The sequence below is a fragment of the Rhincodon typus genome, chromosome 2 (genome assembly GCF_021869965.1).
Source record: "Rhincodon typus isolate 14 chromosome 2, sRhiTyp1.1, whole genome shotgun sequence".
In the NCBI taxonomy this organism is placed as follows: Eukaryota; Metazoa; Chordata; class Chondrichthyes; order Orectolobiformes; family Rhincodontidae; genus Rhincodon; species Rhincodon typus.
In genome coordinates this window covers 136,902,190-136,921,500 of record NC_063333.1, presented here as the reverse complement: position 1 = coordinate 136,921,500, position 19,311 = coordinate 136,902,190, and the positions used below count along the sequence as shown (strand labels likewise).

Genomic DNA, 19,311 nt, shown 5'->3' with positions numbered 1-19,311 from the left:
CTGTAAAACTTTAAAATGTAACCAGTATTTAAGAATATACTAAGGTATAATGTACATACACAAAAATCTTTCACATCTAGACTGTAATCTAATATAACTAATATAATTCACAATATTACAGCACACTAGTTTGACTTCAGAAAACATTTGGAGCTACATTTGCAGTAAACACACCACTTACATCTATGATGAATTTATAATAAATGAATCATAAAGACACTCACATTCTTATCTATTCAAATAGTGAAGATGTTGTAGCAGTGATTTCTTTGCACCTAGATGCTACAGGAGTGACGCCTAATTATAAATTCAGCAATGTGGCACTTGCCTCTGAAATAACTCCATCAAGGCCAGTTTCCTGTCACCAAATCACCCTGTATTCACGTGTGCATGACACTGACCCAGCTAGTTCAGAGCTGCCTCCTGGAGTGAGCAGAATCTCTGTCAGCCAGGACTCCCTGATTGGGGCTGTTAACCTGGTCCAATCAGGGAACTCATACTCTATGTGATCCACCTGGCTGCCAATGTTTCAATCACTACAGCCTCCAGATTTTGTGGCTGGGGACATTTTTTTCCCCAACTGGATGTGGAGTGCGAGAAGGTGCAGTCTCTCTTTCAGCAACTTAAGTGCTGGAGGTCTGCTCCTGGCCTAGCCACAGCAGCCATTAACAGGCTCATGCAGCACGTTATCGGCTCTGTTGGGTGAAGTGGTGGTCACAGAGGTGCCAGTCTCTCTTTGCTGGCTATGTCTTGGCGTACCTGGAGCAGATGGTGCCCACTGATACACTAGACAGACAGTCTTTCACAGACTTACCCCGTCAATAATGTATAACATAAACCTTTCCCCATTTTTGGTTTTAATGATTAACTTGGGAGTTTTTGGTTTAAAAAAATGAAGCAGTTTCATTTCGTTGGATTCAATCCATCTTACACTAACTCAGTAAAACAGGACAAACAAGGACTAAATGGTTGAAAACAGAATGTAACTGAGAAAAAAAAAGTTATCTGACATTCCTCATCCGTACAACCAAATAACTTACCCTCAAATAACCAATAAAATCTAAAACCTATGCAAATCTGACTTCTGGGTAAGAAATGGAGGCTTTTTTTGAAATCATTAAACTCAGTTTAGATGCTGAACTGCTACATTGTTGACGATGTAATGATTTAATTATATTGTTTTACAAAGAATACATAGAATCCCTACTGTGTAGGAGCAGGCCATTCGGCCTATCAAGTCCATACTACCCTTCTGAAAAAGGCCCCCACCCTATCCCCGCATGTCCCATGTCTAATCTCACCTACCCTGCACTTCCCTGGACACTACAGAGCAATTTAGCATGGCCAATCCACCTAACCTGCACATCTTTGGACTGTGGGAGGAAACCGGAGCACTCGGAGGAAACCCACACAGACACAGGGGGGAACATGCAAACTCCACACAGACAGTCGACCAAGGCTGGAATCAAACCCGGGTCTCTGGCGCTGGGAGGCAGCAGTGTTAGCCACTGAGCCACCATGCTATCCAAGCCAAATGACTCCAGACTGGAGTTTACTTGAAGCTCCTCTCTATCTTCCTTCAACTAAACTCAATCAACGTTTTCCATCACTTCCACCCTCATTGTTCCTTTAAATACACCTTTGCTATTCATCACAACCAACCAATCTTTTTTGGCAGTGAGCTCCATATTTTTACCGTTTTCTGGGTAAAATCATTCCCTATTGGATTTATTACTGATTAACTTATTTTTACTGCCCTTAGTTTTTCTCTAACCTAGAAGCGGCCAATATTTCCCCTACATCTGTCACTCAAAACCTTTCATAAACTTAGAAGATCTCTTAATTGGACACCCCACAGTCTTGTATTTTCTATAGAATGAGCCCCAGTATGTTCACTCCTTTGTGGTTAGTTTGATCTCCAGCTCCTAGCACTATAGTAATTTCTTTTTACACCAGGGGACTGTCACGCAAAAAAAAGTCATTTGTAAACCAATAAATAAAATGATGTTCTAGAGCTTTAACAACCATTGATAAAACTACTGGAAAATTGACCCATACATATGCATGAATTTTTTTCTGTGAGCTTAACACATTTTCTAAAGAATCATAATATTAACTTAAAATATATGTAACAGAGTGATGTCACTCAGACAAATATAAGTGTGCAGCTCTGAGTGCACTATGAAACTGAAAACTTCTGTAACTAGATGAATAAAGTACATTTGTAAACTTATTAGAAATGACAAATTAAATAGTACTGCAAAAAAAAAAAGACGTTCTAATTCCCACTCCTATGTAATGAGAATGTAAAGAGCTTCCGCCTGGTAATTAAACGTTGTTCTTTTAATTGATTAACCATTGATGTAGCAACAGATTCAATGTTAATTTGAAGTCTGAGATTGATAGATGTTTGTAAAGCAGAAGGTATTACATGGTATGGGCCAAAAGGCAGGTAAATAGAGTTAGGATACAGATCAGCCTTAAAGTCACATTGAATGGCAGAATAGTCTTGAGGGGCTGAATGGCCTACTCCTGTTACTAAATAAACAAATTTTCTAATAGTGTCAATGGTTAATAATGCAGCATTTTTTGTTGATTAGTTATGTTTGAAGTTGCATTTTTTTATCCTTTCCAAATCCTTTCTTTATTTTTCTTGAACAGAAATAATTGCACAAGTGCAATCTGATAATGTCATTCAGCAAGAATTTCAGTTTATTGTTTCATGGGATGTGGGCATCACTGGTAAGGCCAGCATTTGTTGCCCATTCCTAACCACCCTTGAGTAGATGACACTACTGCAGAGACTGAGTCTCACCAATTTGGAGGTTCGAAATCATTGGAGAATGGCAGTAAGCCTCACAAATTACAGAGGCAGACAATTACAGGTTCAACAGTATAAACCTTAAGTGAATATTAAACACTTATAATACAAAACAGCACCAAATATGTGTTAGACCCAGTAAGCTATATCCAATATTACTTTTAACTCTGAGGAAGGGTCACCGGACCTGAAATGTTAACTCTGTTTTTTCCTTCACAGATGCTGTCAGACCTACTGAGCTTTTCCAGCAACTTTGTTTTTGTTACTTTTAACTCACTCATTCTGCTCCCTCCACCCCCCCACAGCCAATAGTCTAACAGAACTGTATGGTGCAAGTTTGCCTCCATTGAGATGTAGCAGCATATTATCCCTCATAACAACGGAACCTGTGTGTGAATATGGTGGTATTGAAGAGTCTAACAGACAATTATGTACAAACATTACACTCGCAGGCACATAAGTGCCTGGGCTAACATTAAGCATTCAAAGTACAACAACATCATTGACCTGCATACCTCCAGTGGCATGTCATGCTTCAAGTGATCTGCAGCAAGTTGGAATATGAGTACTTTATAGCCTCAGGACACATGTTATGATGCAGCAACGAAATCATAAGCATGTCTCTTTAAAATGTATGCTGACATACTGTCTTGTTAAGTTTACTGGCTGAGAGACAAAACACACCACTACATCATTTTCAAGGATAGCAAGAATTGCAGATGCTGGAGTCAGAGATAACAAAGCATGGAGCTGGAGGAACACAGCAGGCCAGGCAGCACCAGGTGAGCAGGAAAGATGATGTTTCGGGTCGGGACCCTTCTTCAGATTTTTTTTTGTTTGATAGGGAGGTTAAGGTTGGAGTGGAGGGAGTAGAGGGCTGCACGTTCCATGGGGGAAGAGGTTGGAGTGAGTGAGAGGGGTGGAGAGGTTGAGGCGATCGATGTCATGATGGCAGTTGGAAAAGAAGAGGTCGAGGGAGGGTAGGAGGCCTTGGGGTGGTGTCCAGGAGGAAAGGGCGTGTTGGAGGCAGGAGAAAGGATCTGTAGAGGGTGGGTTAGACTCACAGTTAAAGAAATAGGCGTAGAGGCGGTGGAGAAAGATTTCGACATCCAGACGTGAAAGGAATTCATTGACGTGAGGGCGGAGGTGAATGAAGGTGAGTTCTTTATTGAGGATGGTGAAGACCTGGCAGGGTGTGGGGCTAGGGTGGATGTAGAGCTGGTGGCTGGGTTGGAACTGGCTGTGGGGGCGGAGTTAGTGACATCATCAGCAAGTCAGCGGTGGGTGGGGCAACATTGGCGTCCTCAGTGGAAGTGATGTTGTCCTTGATGTTGGCAGCGGGAGTGGCTTCAGGATTGCTCTTGGTGTTGGCGACAGAAGCAGCGGTGTCCGCAGTGTGGGGACAGCAGAGCCATGGTTTGTGGCAACGGAAGTGATGTGACCAGATCGGTGGCCTCAGTGGGTGAGGCAATGGTGACCACATGGCCAATGGCACCAGGCATATTGTGGGGGAGGTCCTGGGTAGGATTGAGGACTGAGGGGTGGAAGAGGCCTGTGTTTGGTGGTAAGCACAAGCAAGTTTAGTGTCAGATAGGGTGGAGAAAATGTGTTCGTTGAGGGTGTGGATCCTGCATAAGATGAAAAGCAGAAGAGGTCATTTGTAGGTCTGGGAGAGGGAGGCTCTGAGCTGGGATAAGGTTGATTGTAGTGTCAGAAGATGCCGATACATTGCTGAGAGCGTGTACTTGAGAAGCCGCAGAGAAAACCGTTGTTGGAGAATCTGGATGTTGTGTACGTAGAGGTTGTCGTGGTCAGGGCCAAATTGGGAATGGCCTGAATGTAGATTGCAGTCTATTGGGGATGATCCATTTCCGATACTTTTCCAAGTATTCTCTGAAGAAGGCTCCCGACGTCAACTTTCCTGCCCCTTTGATGCTGTGTTCCTCCAGCTCCACACTACATCATTTTCAAAATGTCCAAGAGCTCTGGTATTCCTCAGCGAGTCAAAAGAGAAACCAGGCACTTGTTTAACTTTTCTTCAGAACCTTCCTAAAAGTTGTAAGCCCACTCCTACTGAATTGAGGAATGAAACTTGTATCCTACCCCACCACATGAAACACAGCTGTTTCTCTGCAGTCTTTTCTAGACTTGTGCATTTCTTTCATTCTTGGTTTTTGCTGTTTTAGATCTTCCACAAAGTCATATTTGGAAATTAAGGCTGACATTTAGTTTACTGACTGACACACCCACGATAGTACGGTTTGGATGTCCTCCCTGTACATTTTGTGCGTCCTGCCCAGATCAAACTAAATTACAAAGGTAAGTCACAATGTCTTACAATTGTACGAAACATTAGCAATGTCAAACCTTAAAGACGGTCAAATACTTCAATCAAGAATGATGACGTTCCAAAATACTTCCCTTTGCTTAAAAGAATGACAAAACATCATACAAACAACATTTAAGTTAACAAAAGTACTTTTCCAAGTATTCTTTTTCTCACCTTCACGGCACACTGCTAAATAAAACTAAAGAATGTAAGCAACTTAGCTGGCATCAGCTTCAAGGGTGGTAGTGTAGCTTGTATTTAAGAATGTTGTTATGTTCTTGTGATTAACCAAAATTAATGTACTTGCCTTGATTGTTCATTGCAAAGTACACACCTATCAAAATCCCATGAAACATTTTCTTTCTGAACACACACCTCCTCATTGACTAAGCCTGTTAGCTTTCAGTCTCAAGGAGTCAATGCCAAAAAGGTAATTTGTCCTTTTCACTGTCAACTCAAGGTATTGCAATGTGTTCTCAGCATCATTTTAAAATATCCCAGTGCTTCCTAAATATTTTCTCAATGTGACCCTACTGTAAAAGTAGTGAGGGGGTAGAGTGGGAACTTGAGGTTTCCAACTTCCAGTATGGAGAAGCCTCAATCTATATCATTGCTATTATGTTACATTTCCTCCAACAAAGCAATGTGAAATTCCTCAAAAGTAAAATAATCAGAACTCAAGATGACATAATGAAGAAGGATCCCACCACATAGTGCCATCAGAAATTGTCAAGTATTTCATTCTGTAAGAGACTTGGCCTGTAAAATGTATTTACCATCACATGAACTGAAGTAAAAATGAGAACTCAGTGTTGTGCTTGAAGTAACATTGTTGTCAATTAATAAACAGGGGTACAAATTCATTTTTAGCTTAGCTGTACTACATAGCACCTGCTGCCCCTTCGTCTCTGGCACCACTGGTCTACAAAAGAAGTCACTTAACATCACAAATTTCCCAGAGAGTTATGTACTACTTCAAAGTATTTGTGGTTTGCTCAGCCATCACTAACAAACCCTGAATCAATCAGTTTTCATGGGTTCGGCAGGTTGGGGTTTTGTCCTGTACCACTGAGACTCTGCTTCCTTCGACAGTCATTGAGTCATAGAAGCCTACAGCACAGAAAAAGGCCCATTGACTCTGTGCTGGTCAAAAACAAAACACGAACTATTCTGAACCCATTTTCCAGCTATTGGCCCAGAGCCTTGTATCTTAAATGTTGAGGGTTTCTGCCTCCGCTCTTCTTACTGTCAGTGAGTTCCAGATTCCCACCACTTTGTAGTTGATTCCCACCCTCCCCACTCCCACCCTCACATCCTCTCTAAACCTCCTGCCCCCTTTTTGAAATCTATGCCCACTAGTCACTGATCCCTCCAATGGGAAAATTTTATACATCTCAATCATGCCCCTCCTTAGCCTCCTCTATTCCTAGGAAAACAACCCCAGTCTATCCAATCTCTCTTCATAACCAGACAACATCCTGGTCAACCATGCTTAGAGTCCCCACTGTCAGACTGGTGCATCTCCATCTCTACTTTACCTAAAGGTAACTACAGTCTAACACTCAAGGGTTCCAAACTCTTATTTAGATGTTATGCACAATTCTGATCTCGATGTTATACATCTCTAGATTTCTCAGAGTCTTAATAACATATGACTGCTGTCAACGTTACATCATCTTAAACATCACATCGTTAACATACTCTCATTCTTGCAATATATAGTAAAAGATGGAGAGTCGAAAGTAATCTCAAATTTAGATCTAAGAAATGACAAAGGATCAATAATCAGGCCAAATGTTCCCTTTCAGCGGGTTTATAACAATTGGATTGATTGAAATAGGTCATTATTTCAGATATCTGTCCTCTCAAACAGAAACCTCATTACAATCATAAATGTAATGGCATAAACTCACAATAAAATATAAAGACTACATTAATATTCTCTAGCTATTTGACCCAAATTGTTAACCTATCTCCCAGATTTAATCCTTTAGCAGAAATGCATGTTTTGCAAAAAGCTTCAAACCTAGGATGCCATACAGCTTCCCGTGTATAACTTGTAGCTTATATCTAAATTTGTTCAATCATTTCCACAACAAAAGTTGCAGCTATGCAAGAAGCTACCAGCACATATGTAAATGTGTAGACTTGAAACAGACGGACAGGTATCTAATGTACCCATTTCACAACATTAAGTCTAACATTAAGTGTAGACGAACTGTGTGGAATCAATAAAGTACAGTGATCAAGTCAAATTGGCTATTTTCCCTACTGTCATCTGATAATTGTATTATTTTATCCATTTTAGCATTGTGAAGAATCTGTCCATAAAGAGGTTGGAAATTCTACACAGATGGGGAGAGTATTTAAATAGTGTCATTAGATTTGTGTATTCCTGCACTAGCTTAACCACCTCAACTTTTAAATACAGAATGTCTGAATGTGAATGCTACATTATGTTGGCATTGGAGTTCTATTTAAATCATGCTGTGCCTCTCAAAGCACTTTTCAGTCTGCCAATTTGTACACAGCAAGCTCCCACAAATAGCATCACAGTAATGAGTTTTTATGGTGACGATTGAGGGATAAATATTGGTAAACCCGCTTGGGATGGGCCTTGGAGAAATCCATTCCTCCTTCTTCAAAATAGTATTACAGGATATTTTAAGTTTGCCTGAGAAGGCATACAGTTTTAACTTCTCATGCGAAAGGTGGCACCTCTGACAGTGCAGCAATCTCTCAGTACTGCAGCAAAGCATCAGCCTTGATTTCTGTCCTCAGGTCCCAGAGGTGGACTCGACCTTTCTGACTCAAGAGGTCATCGTGTTAATTATAAAATATTCCAAGGCACCCAAGGGCAAAATGACCCTAGCAGTAGACATTAACTGTGGTGTCAAGAGCGCAGCCCACAGTGTGTAGTGTTGAATCTCCAAGGGTCAAGTCTTCAGGTCCTGTTTCCAACACAGAGAGAGAAATGTACAACGTAAACAGGACTCAGCTAGACATGATGGGGCCTGAACTGTTGCTCGTAGAAGAATGTGACAGAAACTCGGTGTAAGACTCAAGGTCTGAGGGGGAGTAGACTAGGAGGCCAGGGAATGGCCATCAGCAGTTTGGACCTTGAGCAGAGGAAGGGTAAGAAACTAGGAGTCAGAGCGAAGGGATTCAAGTGGTTAGGGGAGCAGACAAAGAGAGGGGGAGCAGTGAGAGAGAGAGAGAGAGAGAGAGAGAGAGAGAGAGACGGCAAGAGAGAGGGCAAAAGAGGATGCCTGGAGACTGGAATAGGCACAAAACCCATTGTGCTCTCCAAACAAAAAACAAGAAAATGCACAATGATTTCTAACTTCTGCTAATTGTGGCCAATGGTAGAAACGCCAGGAGGTTAGACTGGGCCCAATGTGTAATCTGACATTTTTCTCTAAAACAAAGGCATTAGATTTTCTTCCCTCCACCCCCCGCCCCGCTACACTTCTAGCCTGCTCCTGCCCATGTACACACTAAGATACAACATTACTGTGTTTCTATTTGATACTCTTCAGCAGCACAGGAGCAGTGGTTCTTTAAGGTCAACATTAAACTTGTTGATGAAGCTCGAAATGAAAGTATTATTTAAGACTGAGGTCCCAATTGTTGTGTCCAAGACAGGAATTCAGATCCACAGTTTCTGAATGCACAAAGCTTTCATTATTCATTCTCAAAAATTATTTCACAAATATTATTGCATCAATGGATTACAGTATTCTCTAACCCCAAGACTGGTGAGAATTGGTACCTTTTGCTTCTAAAACTGACTGTAGACCCTGAAACCTAAAAAATCAGGTAAATATATCTTGCTGTGTGTATTATTAAAAAGGTATTATTATAACTGGAATCTCCTGTCCAAACGTTAATAACATAACCAGAAGATGGTAGAGAAACACAGCAGGTCTGGCAGTATCTGTCAAGAGAAAACAGAGTTAACGTTTTGAGTCAAGTCACCAAAGATAGCTTGGTTGGTGGGGGGGGGTGGAGGCTGAAATTTACGCTGATGATGGGATGGATGCAGGGAATAGAGTACATCAAGACAGTGCCCAGAGAGAGTAAGAGAAAAACGGATTGTCAAAAACAGAGATTTAATACCTAGCCATTATCTCTCTTGGAGCCTAGCAGTAATCTCCTTGTTTGCCTATCCCTTTTCTCTCTTTCTGTATATTATGTATTCCACTAGCTCAACTGGTGGAACAAATGGTTTGTAATGCTAAATCATGCCACCATCATGGGTTCAATTCCCACATCAACTCAGGTCACTGTAAAGGACTCTCCTCTTAGCCCTCAGGTTAAACCACCACCGGTCAGCTCTCTCTAATGAGAGACAGAGAGAGAGAGCAGCTCTCTCTGGCAACTTTACCTTTAACCTCTTCCCCCAACCCCACCCTGTCATCAGGTTAAATTCACCCTTCCCTAGCTTACTTTGAAGGGTCATTGGACTCAATATGTCAGCTTGCGTCTCTCTCTCTCTCTCTCTTTCAACAGATGCTACCAGATCTGCTGAGCGTCTCCAGCACACACTGTTTTTGTTTCAGATTTCCAGCATCCAGATTGTTGTGTGTGTGTAAGCTCAAGTTTATATATACGATAAGTGGGCTTCAGTTGGTGTCACCTCAGGCAATGTAGCATGATGCATGATAGAGGTGCCCAGAGGTTTGGTGTATTCTGGTCGTGCTGCTTGCACCTTTCGGTAAGCCAGAACTCCGAGTACCACTTCAGCAATGTACACAATGATCAGCATGACGGCAAAGATGGAAACAGCAACTTCAGTGCCCAGTATGGCACATTTCACCGAGCTGTAGCCATGTCTATTGTAGAGTGATTCCCTCTGCTTGCACGTGTCAGTGGCATTAATTTTATGAATGAAGTGAAGGTACAATGCCACTCCTATAACGTAGACGACAGCTGCAAGAGCCTTCACCACACACTCCATGATCAGGAAGTTTGAGAATGTGCTGTCCTGCACAGAGGATCTTTTGTGTTGCATTATGCATCTGGCAACAAGAAAGGCCATGGCAAAAGCAAACAGAATGACACTTAGCCCCACTGCACAGTACACAGTGGCCGACTTCATCCTGTTGTACTGTATATCCAGCTCGGCGATCTGCTGCACTTCATGGTTTAGAAATCCGCTGTTTGCATAGCCCATGTTGTAATAGTAAGTACTCCCGAAGCCTCCAATGCTATCGAAGCCAGCAGAGGCACTCTGGGTTGCTGCAGCACAGATCAGCACCACCAGGTTCAGAATGATTTCAAACATTTCCAAGAACCCTGCAACAAGCAGATTGAGGAAGTTGTTAGTGCAGGAATAGAGCGCACCCCGTCCAACACCTCAACACAACAGATCAATAGAGGGTACAATGGAGGACCAGGGAGTGCGGAAGAGCGTAAGACAATAATCCACCTGGCACTATATAATCAAACATTTTAATTGTAAAGTGCCAGTAGCTAGAGATTGCTATAAAAACTTAGATTGGCAATTAGATGGTTTTAATAGATAAATAGTTCAAGCAGGATTGTTAAGGCATTTAAGGATTTTCTGAAGAAGGATCTAGGCCCGAAATGTCAGCCTTCCTGCTTGGCCTGCTGTGTTCATCCAGCTCTACACCTTGTTAAGGCATTAATGTTTTAATACTTTGTGCTTTTGATATTCTACCACGATCCTAAAGGAATCTGATATTTTGATCACCTTTGCCTTATAAATCGGTACTTTTTAATTCAATGGAACACAGCAAGATATAGTTTACATGACCCATAGGTTCATTTATTTATTTTTTGTGGAAGAATTTCATTCAGGATTGGGACATATTAAAACAGCAAAGAAAAAGAAAATGAAGGTGCTATAGAGATTCAAGACAATAACTGAAAAGTGGTGGAAGCGCTGAGCAGGGCAGTGAGCATCCATGGACAGAACACATGACTTTAACATTTCAAAGTGGACCTTTCAGGAGAACAGGCTCAAACTATATGCTTTCAAAACATCAGCTTTGCTTTTCTCTCCACATGTACTTGAACGGCTGAGCACTTTTGTTTCTTTTTAAAAAGAAACCGCACACATTACTGTAGTCAAATCTCATTTGTGAACCTTGTTCAGAGAGAACTGCAAAAAAATGTAGTTTCCATTCAGACAGCCTGTCTGCTTTGCCATCATGATGAAAGTCCATTGCATTGTAATAGACAGATAACCCTTTCAGGTTCTAACTGGAAGCATAGGATAAGCTCCTCCCATCAGGATATAAAAGCACCAACCCTGGGAGAAGCTAATCAGGTGAATTCCAGTGTTACCGTATGCAGTCATGTGTACCTACTCTTAAATCAAGCCTGATATCTCACAGGAGACAACTGCACATCTCAGACAGAATATACATTTTTTTTTAAAAGTACAAAACTTTTGCTGTATATCAAAATTGGACTATCTTTTGCCAAAACTTCAGAAGAACATTCTTCCCCACTTTGGTATTAGGAACAGACTAATACCAACAAGAAAGATTGGGGACATTGAATCTACCCCAGGTATCTCAGCTAGACCTAGTGGACATGACCACAACATATAGCATCCTGACAGTGGGGAGGATTTTGCTATATAAACTACATTCCTGCTTCTGAATCTATCTTGGCCCTTCAACTCCTATTGCACTGCAACAATATGCTACTGCCACCCTTCCCACTCTTAAAAAGAAGGCCTAAGCGCAATTACTATGGTTTCTGCTCTTCCTCTGATAGGACCTCATTCAGCATATAGGCATCTACTTTAGTTGACTTTTAGTGCTCTTACCAGGACTGATAAGCTTTTATGCAGGTGTATGAAGTACAGCACATCTTCCTCCTCATTAGGGTGTCTGTCTTCTGTTGCTAGAGGCAATGCGTTGGTTGGTTATCCAATCAAAGACTTCACAAGAAGCACAGTGGAAGGATGAGATATATCAAGTGACAGGTCTTACTGGACACATTAATGTGGCGTGTTCCATGGCATGGGACTCATGGCCACAACCACACTTCAGGTCATTCCTCTGTCTTTTACATGTGGTGCAGGTGGCTGTACCATGCAGGTTCACTATGGATTCAGTTGAAAGCTGTCCACTGTTTGTCCTTGAGAGGGACCTCTGCTGCTGGGTCAATGAAGAAGTGCTGGTGTTTTTAATGATCATACTAACTTGCATGCAGCAATGAGCTCAGGTCTTCAAGGACTCTGTGATGCAATGATCATTGATGCCTGTCCCATATTACCTCCAGAACTCACAACAAGTTGTTCTATCCACGGAGAGGATGTGAGGGATGGCACTGACGCTGAAACATGGAAACAGGTCATTAGCTCCACCAGAGTCCACATTCACCTTTCATAAAAGGAGGAAATTGTATGACAATGCCCTCCAGTTTTAGAATTTAATTCCACCACTTGCTTCTTCACTTAATCACAGGGCCATGGAAGGCAAAGGAGAAATTCAGTCAGTCAGTCATGCTCATGCTTGTTCCAGCAGAAAAATCATACATTGCAAAAGAATGAGACATTTTTCTTGTGGCGTTGCAAATTTTCCCTTTCCAGGTCATTTCCTAATTCTCATTTGTGGCCAGAACTAAACATGCCCACTTCGCACTTGTCCAGTGCAATCCAGATCCTAAGTACTTGCTGCAATACAAACATTTTTTTCCCCCTTTATGGCACTGGTGGTTCTTTGCCAATTACCTTGAATGGATATTATCTGCTTCCCAAACCTTCCGCCAACACAAATTCTTCCCCCCATCTATTCTGTCAACACCCCTCTGTCAAATCGCCTTGCAACTTTGGTTTCCCCAAGGGGAACATCTCCAGCATCTCAAATACAAAAGTGCTCAAATAGTATGTTGAAGACAGTAGCTTTTGCAGCAATTAGGATACCAGCGACACAGATTATTTCAGCCATACACCATCAGCAAGTTTACTAACCAATATTTAGATGTTTGAACTCAAGCCATAATGTGTGTTAGTGTACTTTGGTTAACTAGTTGAATGAAACTGGAAAACACCATTAAAAATTATGGAGAAACGAAACCAGTTGTTTTGTAGTAATTACTTATGACTTATTAACCAAAAGAACTTTTCATTCACCTTTTAGAGAATAGAACAAAAGTGTTCATAAAAACAAAGTCTGGAGATACTCAGCAAGTCTGGCATCTGTAGAGAGAGAAATGGAGTTAATATTGAGTTCAGTATGACTCTTCTTCAGAACTGCCAAAAATCGTACTGAACTAGAAATGCTAACTGTTTTTCTCTCCACAGATGCTGCCAGACCTGCTGACTTTCTTCAGCACTTTATTGTTTTTATTTCAGATTTCCAACATCCTCTTCAAGAACATAGAACATACAGCACAGTACAGGCCCTTCGGCCCACTATGGTGTGCCGACCTATTATCCTACTAAGATCAATCTACCCTGCATACCCTACATTTTACTATCCTCCAATGTGCCTATCCAAGAGTCGCTTAAAAGTCTCTAAAGTATCTGACTCTACTGTCACTGCCGGCATCGCATTCCACACGCCCACCACTCTCTGTGTGAAGAACCTACCTCTGACATCTCCCCTATACCTTCCTCCAGTCACCTTAAAATTATGCCCCCTCATAACAGTCATTTCTGCCCTGGGAAAAAGTCTCTGACCATCCATTCTATCTATGCCTCTCATCATCTTGTACACCTCTATCAAGTCACCTCTCATTCTTCTTCACTCCAATGATAAAAGCCCTAGCTCCCTCAACCTTTCCTCATAAGACCCTGCCCTCCAGTCCAGGCAGCATCCTGGTAAATCTCCTCTGTACCCTCTCTAAAGCTTCCACATCTTTCCTACAATGAGGTGACCAGAACTGAACACAATATTCCAAGTGTGGTCTAACCATAGTTTTATAGAGCTGCAGCATAACCTCATGGCTCTTAAACTAAATTCCCCTGCCAATGAAAGCCAACACACCATATGCCTTCTTTACAACTCTATCAACTCAGGTAGCAACTTTGGGGGAATCTATGGATGTGGACCCCAAGATCCCCCTGTTCCTCCATACTACCTAGAATCCTGCCATTAACCCTGTATTCTGCATTCAAATTCGACCTTCCAAAATGACTCACTTCACACTTTTCTGGGTTGAATTCCATCTGCCACTTCTTTGCCCTGCTCTGCATCCTGTCAATGTCCCGTTGCAACCTACAACAGCCCTCCACGCTGTCCACAACTGCACCAATCTTCATGTCATCGGCAAACTTACTAACCCATCCTTCCACTTCCTCATTCAAGTCATTTATAAAAGATCACAAACAGCAGAGGTCCCAGAACAGATCCCTGCAGAACACCACTGGTCACCGAGCTCCAGGCTGAATACTTTCTATCTACTACCACCCTCTGTCTTCTATTGGACAGCCAGTTTTGTATCCAGACAGCCAAATTTCCCTGAATCCCATGCCTCCTTACTTTCTGAATGAGCCTACCATATGGAACCTTAACGAACGCCTTGCTAAAATCCATATATACCACATCCACTGTTCTACCTTGTATGAAAATGTAATTCAAAGTTGCAAAAACAGCTCTTCCAGCATCACACAGTTAACCCCCTTACACTACCAAGAGAGTTGGACATAGTTGCGATATGTAGAAATACAATAAACTTTATCTAAATGGCACTAAAATCCTTCATTCCAAAAGAGAAAACAAACACACTTAAATATGAAGAAGATGGACCTACAAGCTGAAGAACTCCAGCAAGAGGCAAAATACAGGAAATCTTAATAAACTCATGCTCACTTGCAGATAATCTCAAATGGTGGGGAATTAATTTAAGGGTATGCGATGGCCTAGTTGCATTATCACTAGACTATGCATCCAGAAAGCCAGCTAGTGTTCTGGGGATTCGGGTTCGAATCTGGAATTAAGAATCTACTGATCACCATGAAATCATTGTCGATTGACGGAAAAATCCATCAGGTTCACTAATGCCCTTCAGGGGAGGAAATCTGCCTCCCTCACCTGGTCTGGCCTGCATGTGGCTCCAGACCAACAGCCATGTGGTTGACTCTCAATTGCCCTCTGAAATGCCTTAGCAAGCCACTCAGTTGTACCAAATGCTACAAAGTCTCAAAGAAATGAAACCGGATGGATCACCTGGCGTCGACCTAGGCATCTGAAAAGACAACGGCAGAAACAGCCCTGTCGATCCTGCAAAGTCCTCCTCACTAACATCTGGGGGCTGGTGCCAAAATTGGGAGAGCTGTCTCACAGACTAGTTAAGCAACAGCCTGACATAGTCATACTCACAGAATCATACCTTACAGACAATGTCCCAGACACCACCATCATCACCCCGGCTATGTCCTGTCCCATCAGCAGGACAGACCCAGCAGAGGTGGTGGCACAGTGGTCTACAGTTGGGAGGGTGTTGATCTAGGAGTCCTCAACATTGACACCAGACCCCATGAAGTCTCATCGCTTCGGGTTAAACATGGGCAAGGAAGCCTCCTACTGATTACCATATACTGTCCTCCCTCAGCTGATGTGTCGGTATTCCTCCATGCTGAACAACACTTAAAGCACTGTGGATGGCAAGGGCACAAAATGTACTCTGGGTGGGAGATTTCAATGTCCACCAAGAGTGGCTCAGCAGCAGTACTACTGATTGAGCTGGTCAGCTCTTAAAGAACATTGCTGCTAGACTGGGTCTGTGGCAGGTGGTGAGGGAACTAACAAGAGGGAAAAACATACTTGACCCCATTCTTACCAATCTGACAGCTGCAGTTGCATCTGTCTATGACATTATCGGTAAGAGTGACCAATGCACAGTCCTTGTGGAGACCAAGTCCCACCTTCACATTGAGAACAACCTCCATCATGTTGTGTGGCACTATCACTGTGCTAAATGGGACGGACTTCACACAGATCTAGCAGCTCAAGACTGGGCATCCAGGAGGCGCTGTGGGCCATCAAGAGCAGCAGAATTGTACTCCAGCACAATCTGTAAACTCATGGCCCGGCATATCCCCCGCTCAACCATTACCCTCAAGCCAGGGGATCAATCCTGTTTCAATTGAGAGTGCAGGAGGGCATGCCAGGAGCAGCACCGGACGTACCTGAAGATGAGGTATCAACTTGGTGAAGCCACCAAACAAGACTACTTGCACGCCAAACAGCAAAAGCAGCAAGTGATAGGCAAAGCTAAGTGATCTCACAACCAACAGATCAGATCTAAGCTCTGCAGACTTGCAACATCCAGTCGTGAATGGTGGTGGACAATTAAACAACTCACTGGAGGAGGTGGCTCCACAAATATCCCCCTCCTCAATGATGGAAGAGCCCAGCACATCAGTGCAAAAGATGATTGCTGTGAATGCTTCAGCCTTTTCAGCCAGAAGCGCCGAGTGGATGATCCATCTCGGCCTCCTCCAGTGATCCCCAGCATTACAGATACCAGTCTTCAGCCAATTCAATTCACTGCACATGATATCAAGAAACTGTTGGAGACAGGATTCTGCAAAGGCTACGGGCCCTCACAACATTCTGGCAATAGTACTGAAGACTTGTGCTCCAGAACGTGCCGCTCCCCTAGACAAGCTGTTCTAGTACAGTTATAAAACTGGTATCGACCTAGCAATGTTCAGCTCCTGACCTCATTACAGCCTTGGTTCAAACATGGACAAAAGAGCTGAATTCCAGAAGTGAGGCAAGAGTGACAGCCCTTGATATCAAGGTTTCATTTGACTGAGTGTGGCATCAAGGAGCCCTAGTAAAACTGGAATCAATGGGGGGTAACAGGTGGCAAACTCTCCGGTGGTTGGAGTCAGACCTGACACATAGGAAGATGGTTGTAGTTGTTGGAGGTCAATTATCTCAGCTCCAGGGCATCTCTGCAGGAATTCCTCAAGGTAGTGTCCTAGGCCCAACTATCTTCAGCTGCTTCATCAATGACCCTCCGTCTATCATAAGGTCAAAAGTGGGGATGTTCGCTGATGATTGCACAATGTTCAGCACCATTTGTGACTCCTCAGATACTGAAGCAGTCCATGTTCAACTGCAACAAGATCTGGACAATATCCAGGCTTGGGCTGACAATCAGGCTATGACCATCACCAATAAGCGTCAATCTAACCACCACCCCTTGACATCCAATGGTGTTACCATCACTGAATCCTCCACTATCAACATCCTGGGGGTTATCATTGACCAGAAACTCAACTGGGCTCACCACATGAACAATGGCTACAAGAGCAGGCCAGAAGCTTGGAATACTGCAGCCAGTAACTCACCTCCTGACTCCACAAAGACTGTCCACCATCTACAAGGCCCAAGTCAGGAGTGTGATGGAATACTCCTCACTTGCCTGGATGAGTGCAGCCCCAACAACACTCAAGAAACTTGACACCATCCAGGGCAAAGCAGCCTGCTTGATTGGCACTATATCCACAAGCATCCACTCCATCCACCACTGACGCTCAGTAGCAGCAGTGTGTTCTAGCTAAAAGATGCACTGCAGAAATTCACCAAAGCCCCTCAGACAACATCTTCCAAACCCACGACCACTTCTATCTAGAAGGACAAGGGCAGCAGACACCACTTCCAAGTTCCCCTCCAAGCCACTCACCATCCTGACTTGGAAATATATCGCCGTTCCTTCACTGTCACTGGGTCAAAATCCTGGAATTCCTTCCCTAATGGCATTGTGGGTCAACCCACAGCAGGAGGCTCAAGAAGACAACTCACCACCACCTTCTCCAAGGCAACTAGGGTTGGGCAAGAAATGCTGGCCAGCCAGTGATGCCCACATCCCATAAATGAATCGAAAAAAAAATTATGTATGGGACTGCATGCACTGAGATCATCATTCCTCCATACCCATGAAGGTTCTGCTCCCAAGAACCGCTGTGAATGAACAATTTTGCAAGTGCGCAGCTCATTTAAAAATTGATTAAAAGCAGGTTAAATGCTTGGGATGTTGATTTTTGTTGATACCTATTTTTTGGCACAGATTGGTGAATTTGCAATTCGTGATGTTGTGGATACCAAGGATTTACTAATGCTTGATTACCAGACAGTTACTCGTTAAATGTTAGTGAGTAATCTGTTCCTTTACTTTCAAATTACTTAAATGTTATTGCTCTCCAGTTCTATGCAAGTACACCAGATACCATGTGAAACAGAACCTTTGAGTTTTCACAGCTACAATGCAGGCTGCCTACACAGTGATGAGCAATGAAAGCATGTTTCCCAAGCAGTCTGGAATGCAATTAGACTTGCACTAGGAAAGCTGGAATAAGTATCTGGTGTAACTTGTGGTGTTGAAGAGCACCTAGCTACATAATAAACACAGACCATTTAACAGAAATCCACAAACTCTAGAAAGTTAGACCTCAATTCAGTTTGGAAAGTTAAGATAGTTGGAATTAAGACAACTTAGATTTTCCATCATAGGTTCATTCATTAAACTGTCCTAAATCCTGGGCCTAAGAGCAGCATACCTGGTACAATTCCTATGGGATCAGATGGATATAGGAGCCTCCACATAATCCCACTGAACCTCTCACTCCCCTCCCAAATCACAACACTCATCCACCAAACCCCACTCAATGGAAAATTGGAATTCTTTAAAATCCATTTGTGCCAAGTGCTTAGAAATAAATAAATCCTCCTGCTTAGATAAATTTTGCTTTGCCTGGGAAGAACAAAAACAACTTCATGTCTGAAGACATCTTTGCTATTTATTGCTACAGGGCACGGACAGAAAAACACATCACAACATCACATGCTTATGCTGTAACTCAATAGCTGCTTTATAGCCAGGGGTTCAATGGTCACATCATGCAACACAGGTTTCAATACAGTGACAACTCAACACCTACATCATTGAAGTGATTGAATGGGTGCGGCTTGATGTTTCTTCCCTGAAGCTAGGCTGGTTAAACTGGTTTGCTTACTGTAGTTTCGTAGGGACAAATATGGAAACATTCCAACAGAAACTCCACAGTGCTAAGCAACAAAACAGAAGTATATTTTCTTCCTGTATCAGAGATAGTAGGAACTGCAGATGCTGGAGAATCTGAGACAACAAGGTGCAGAGCTGGATGAACACAGCAGGCCAAGCAGCATCGTAGGAGCAGGAAGGCTGACGTTTCGGGCCTAGACCC

General features: G+C 42.8%; 1 protein-coding gene across 1 annotated transcript; it reads right to left on the bottom strand.

The window, feature by feature from the left end:
* Positions 1-9,745: 9,745 nt before the first annotated feature.
* On the bottom strand, positions 9,746-12,016 carry LOC125485039 (MARVEL domain-containing protein 3-like). The gene is made up of 2 exons (XM_048605958.1): positions 11,953-12,016; positions 9,746-10,448 (listed from the first exon to the last, which is right to left on the bottom strand). Exon 2 carries the CDS (start codon positions 10,435-10,437, stop codon positions 9,754-9,756), a length of 684 nt encoding a protein of 227 aa, XP_048461915.1. The 5' UTR covers positions 10,438-10,448; positions 11,953-12,016; the 3' UTR covers positions 9,746-9,753.
* Between the last annotated feature and the right edge of the window lie 7,295 nt (positions 12,017-19,311).

What these genes read in the sequence shown, in the direction of transcription:
- LOC125485039 (XM_048605958.1), bottom strand. Translation starts at nt 10,437, where the DNA reads ATGTTTGAAATCATTCTGAACCTGGTGGTGCTGATCTGTGCTGCAGCA.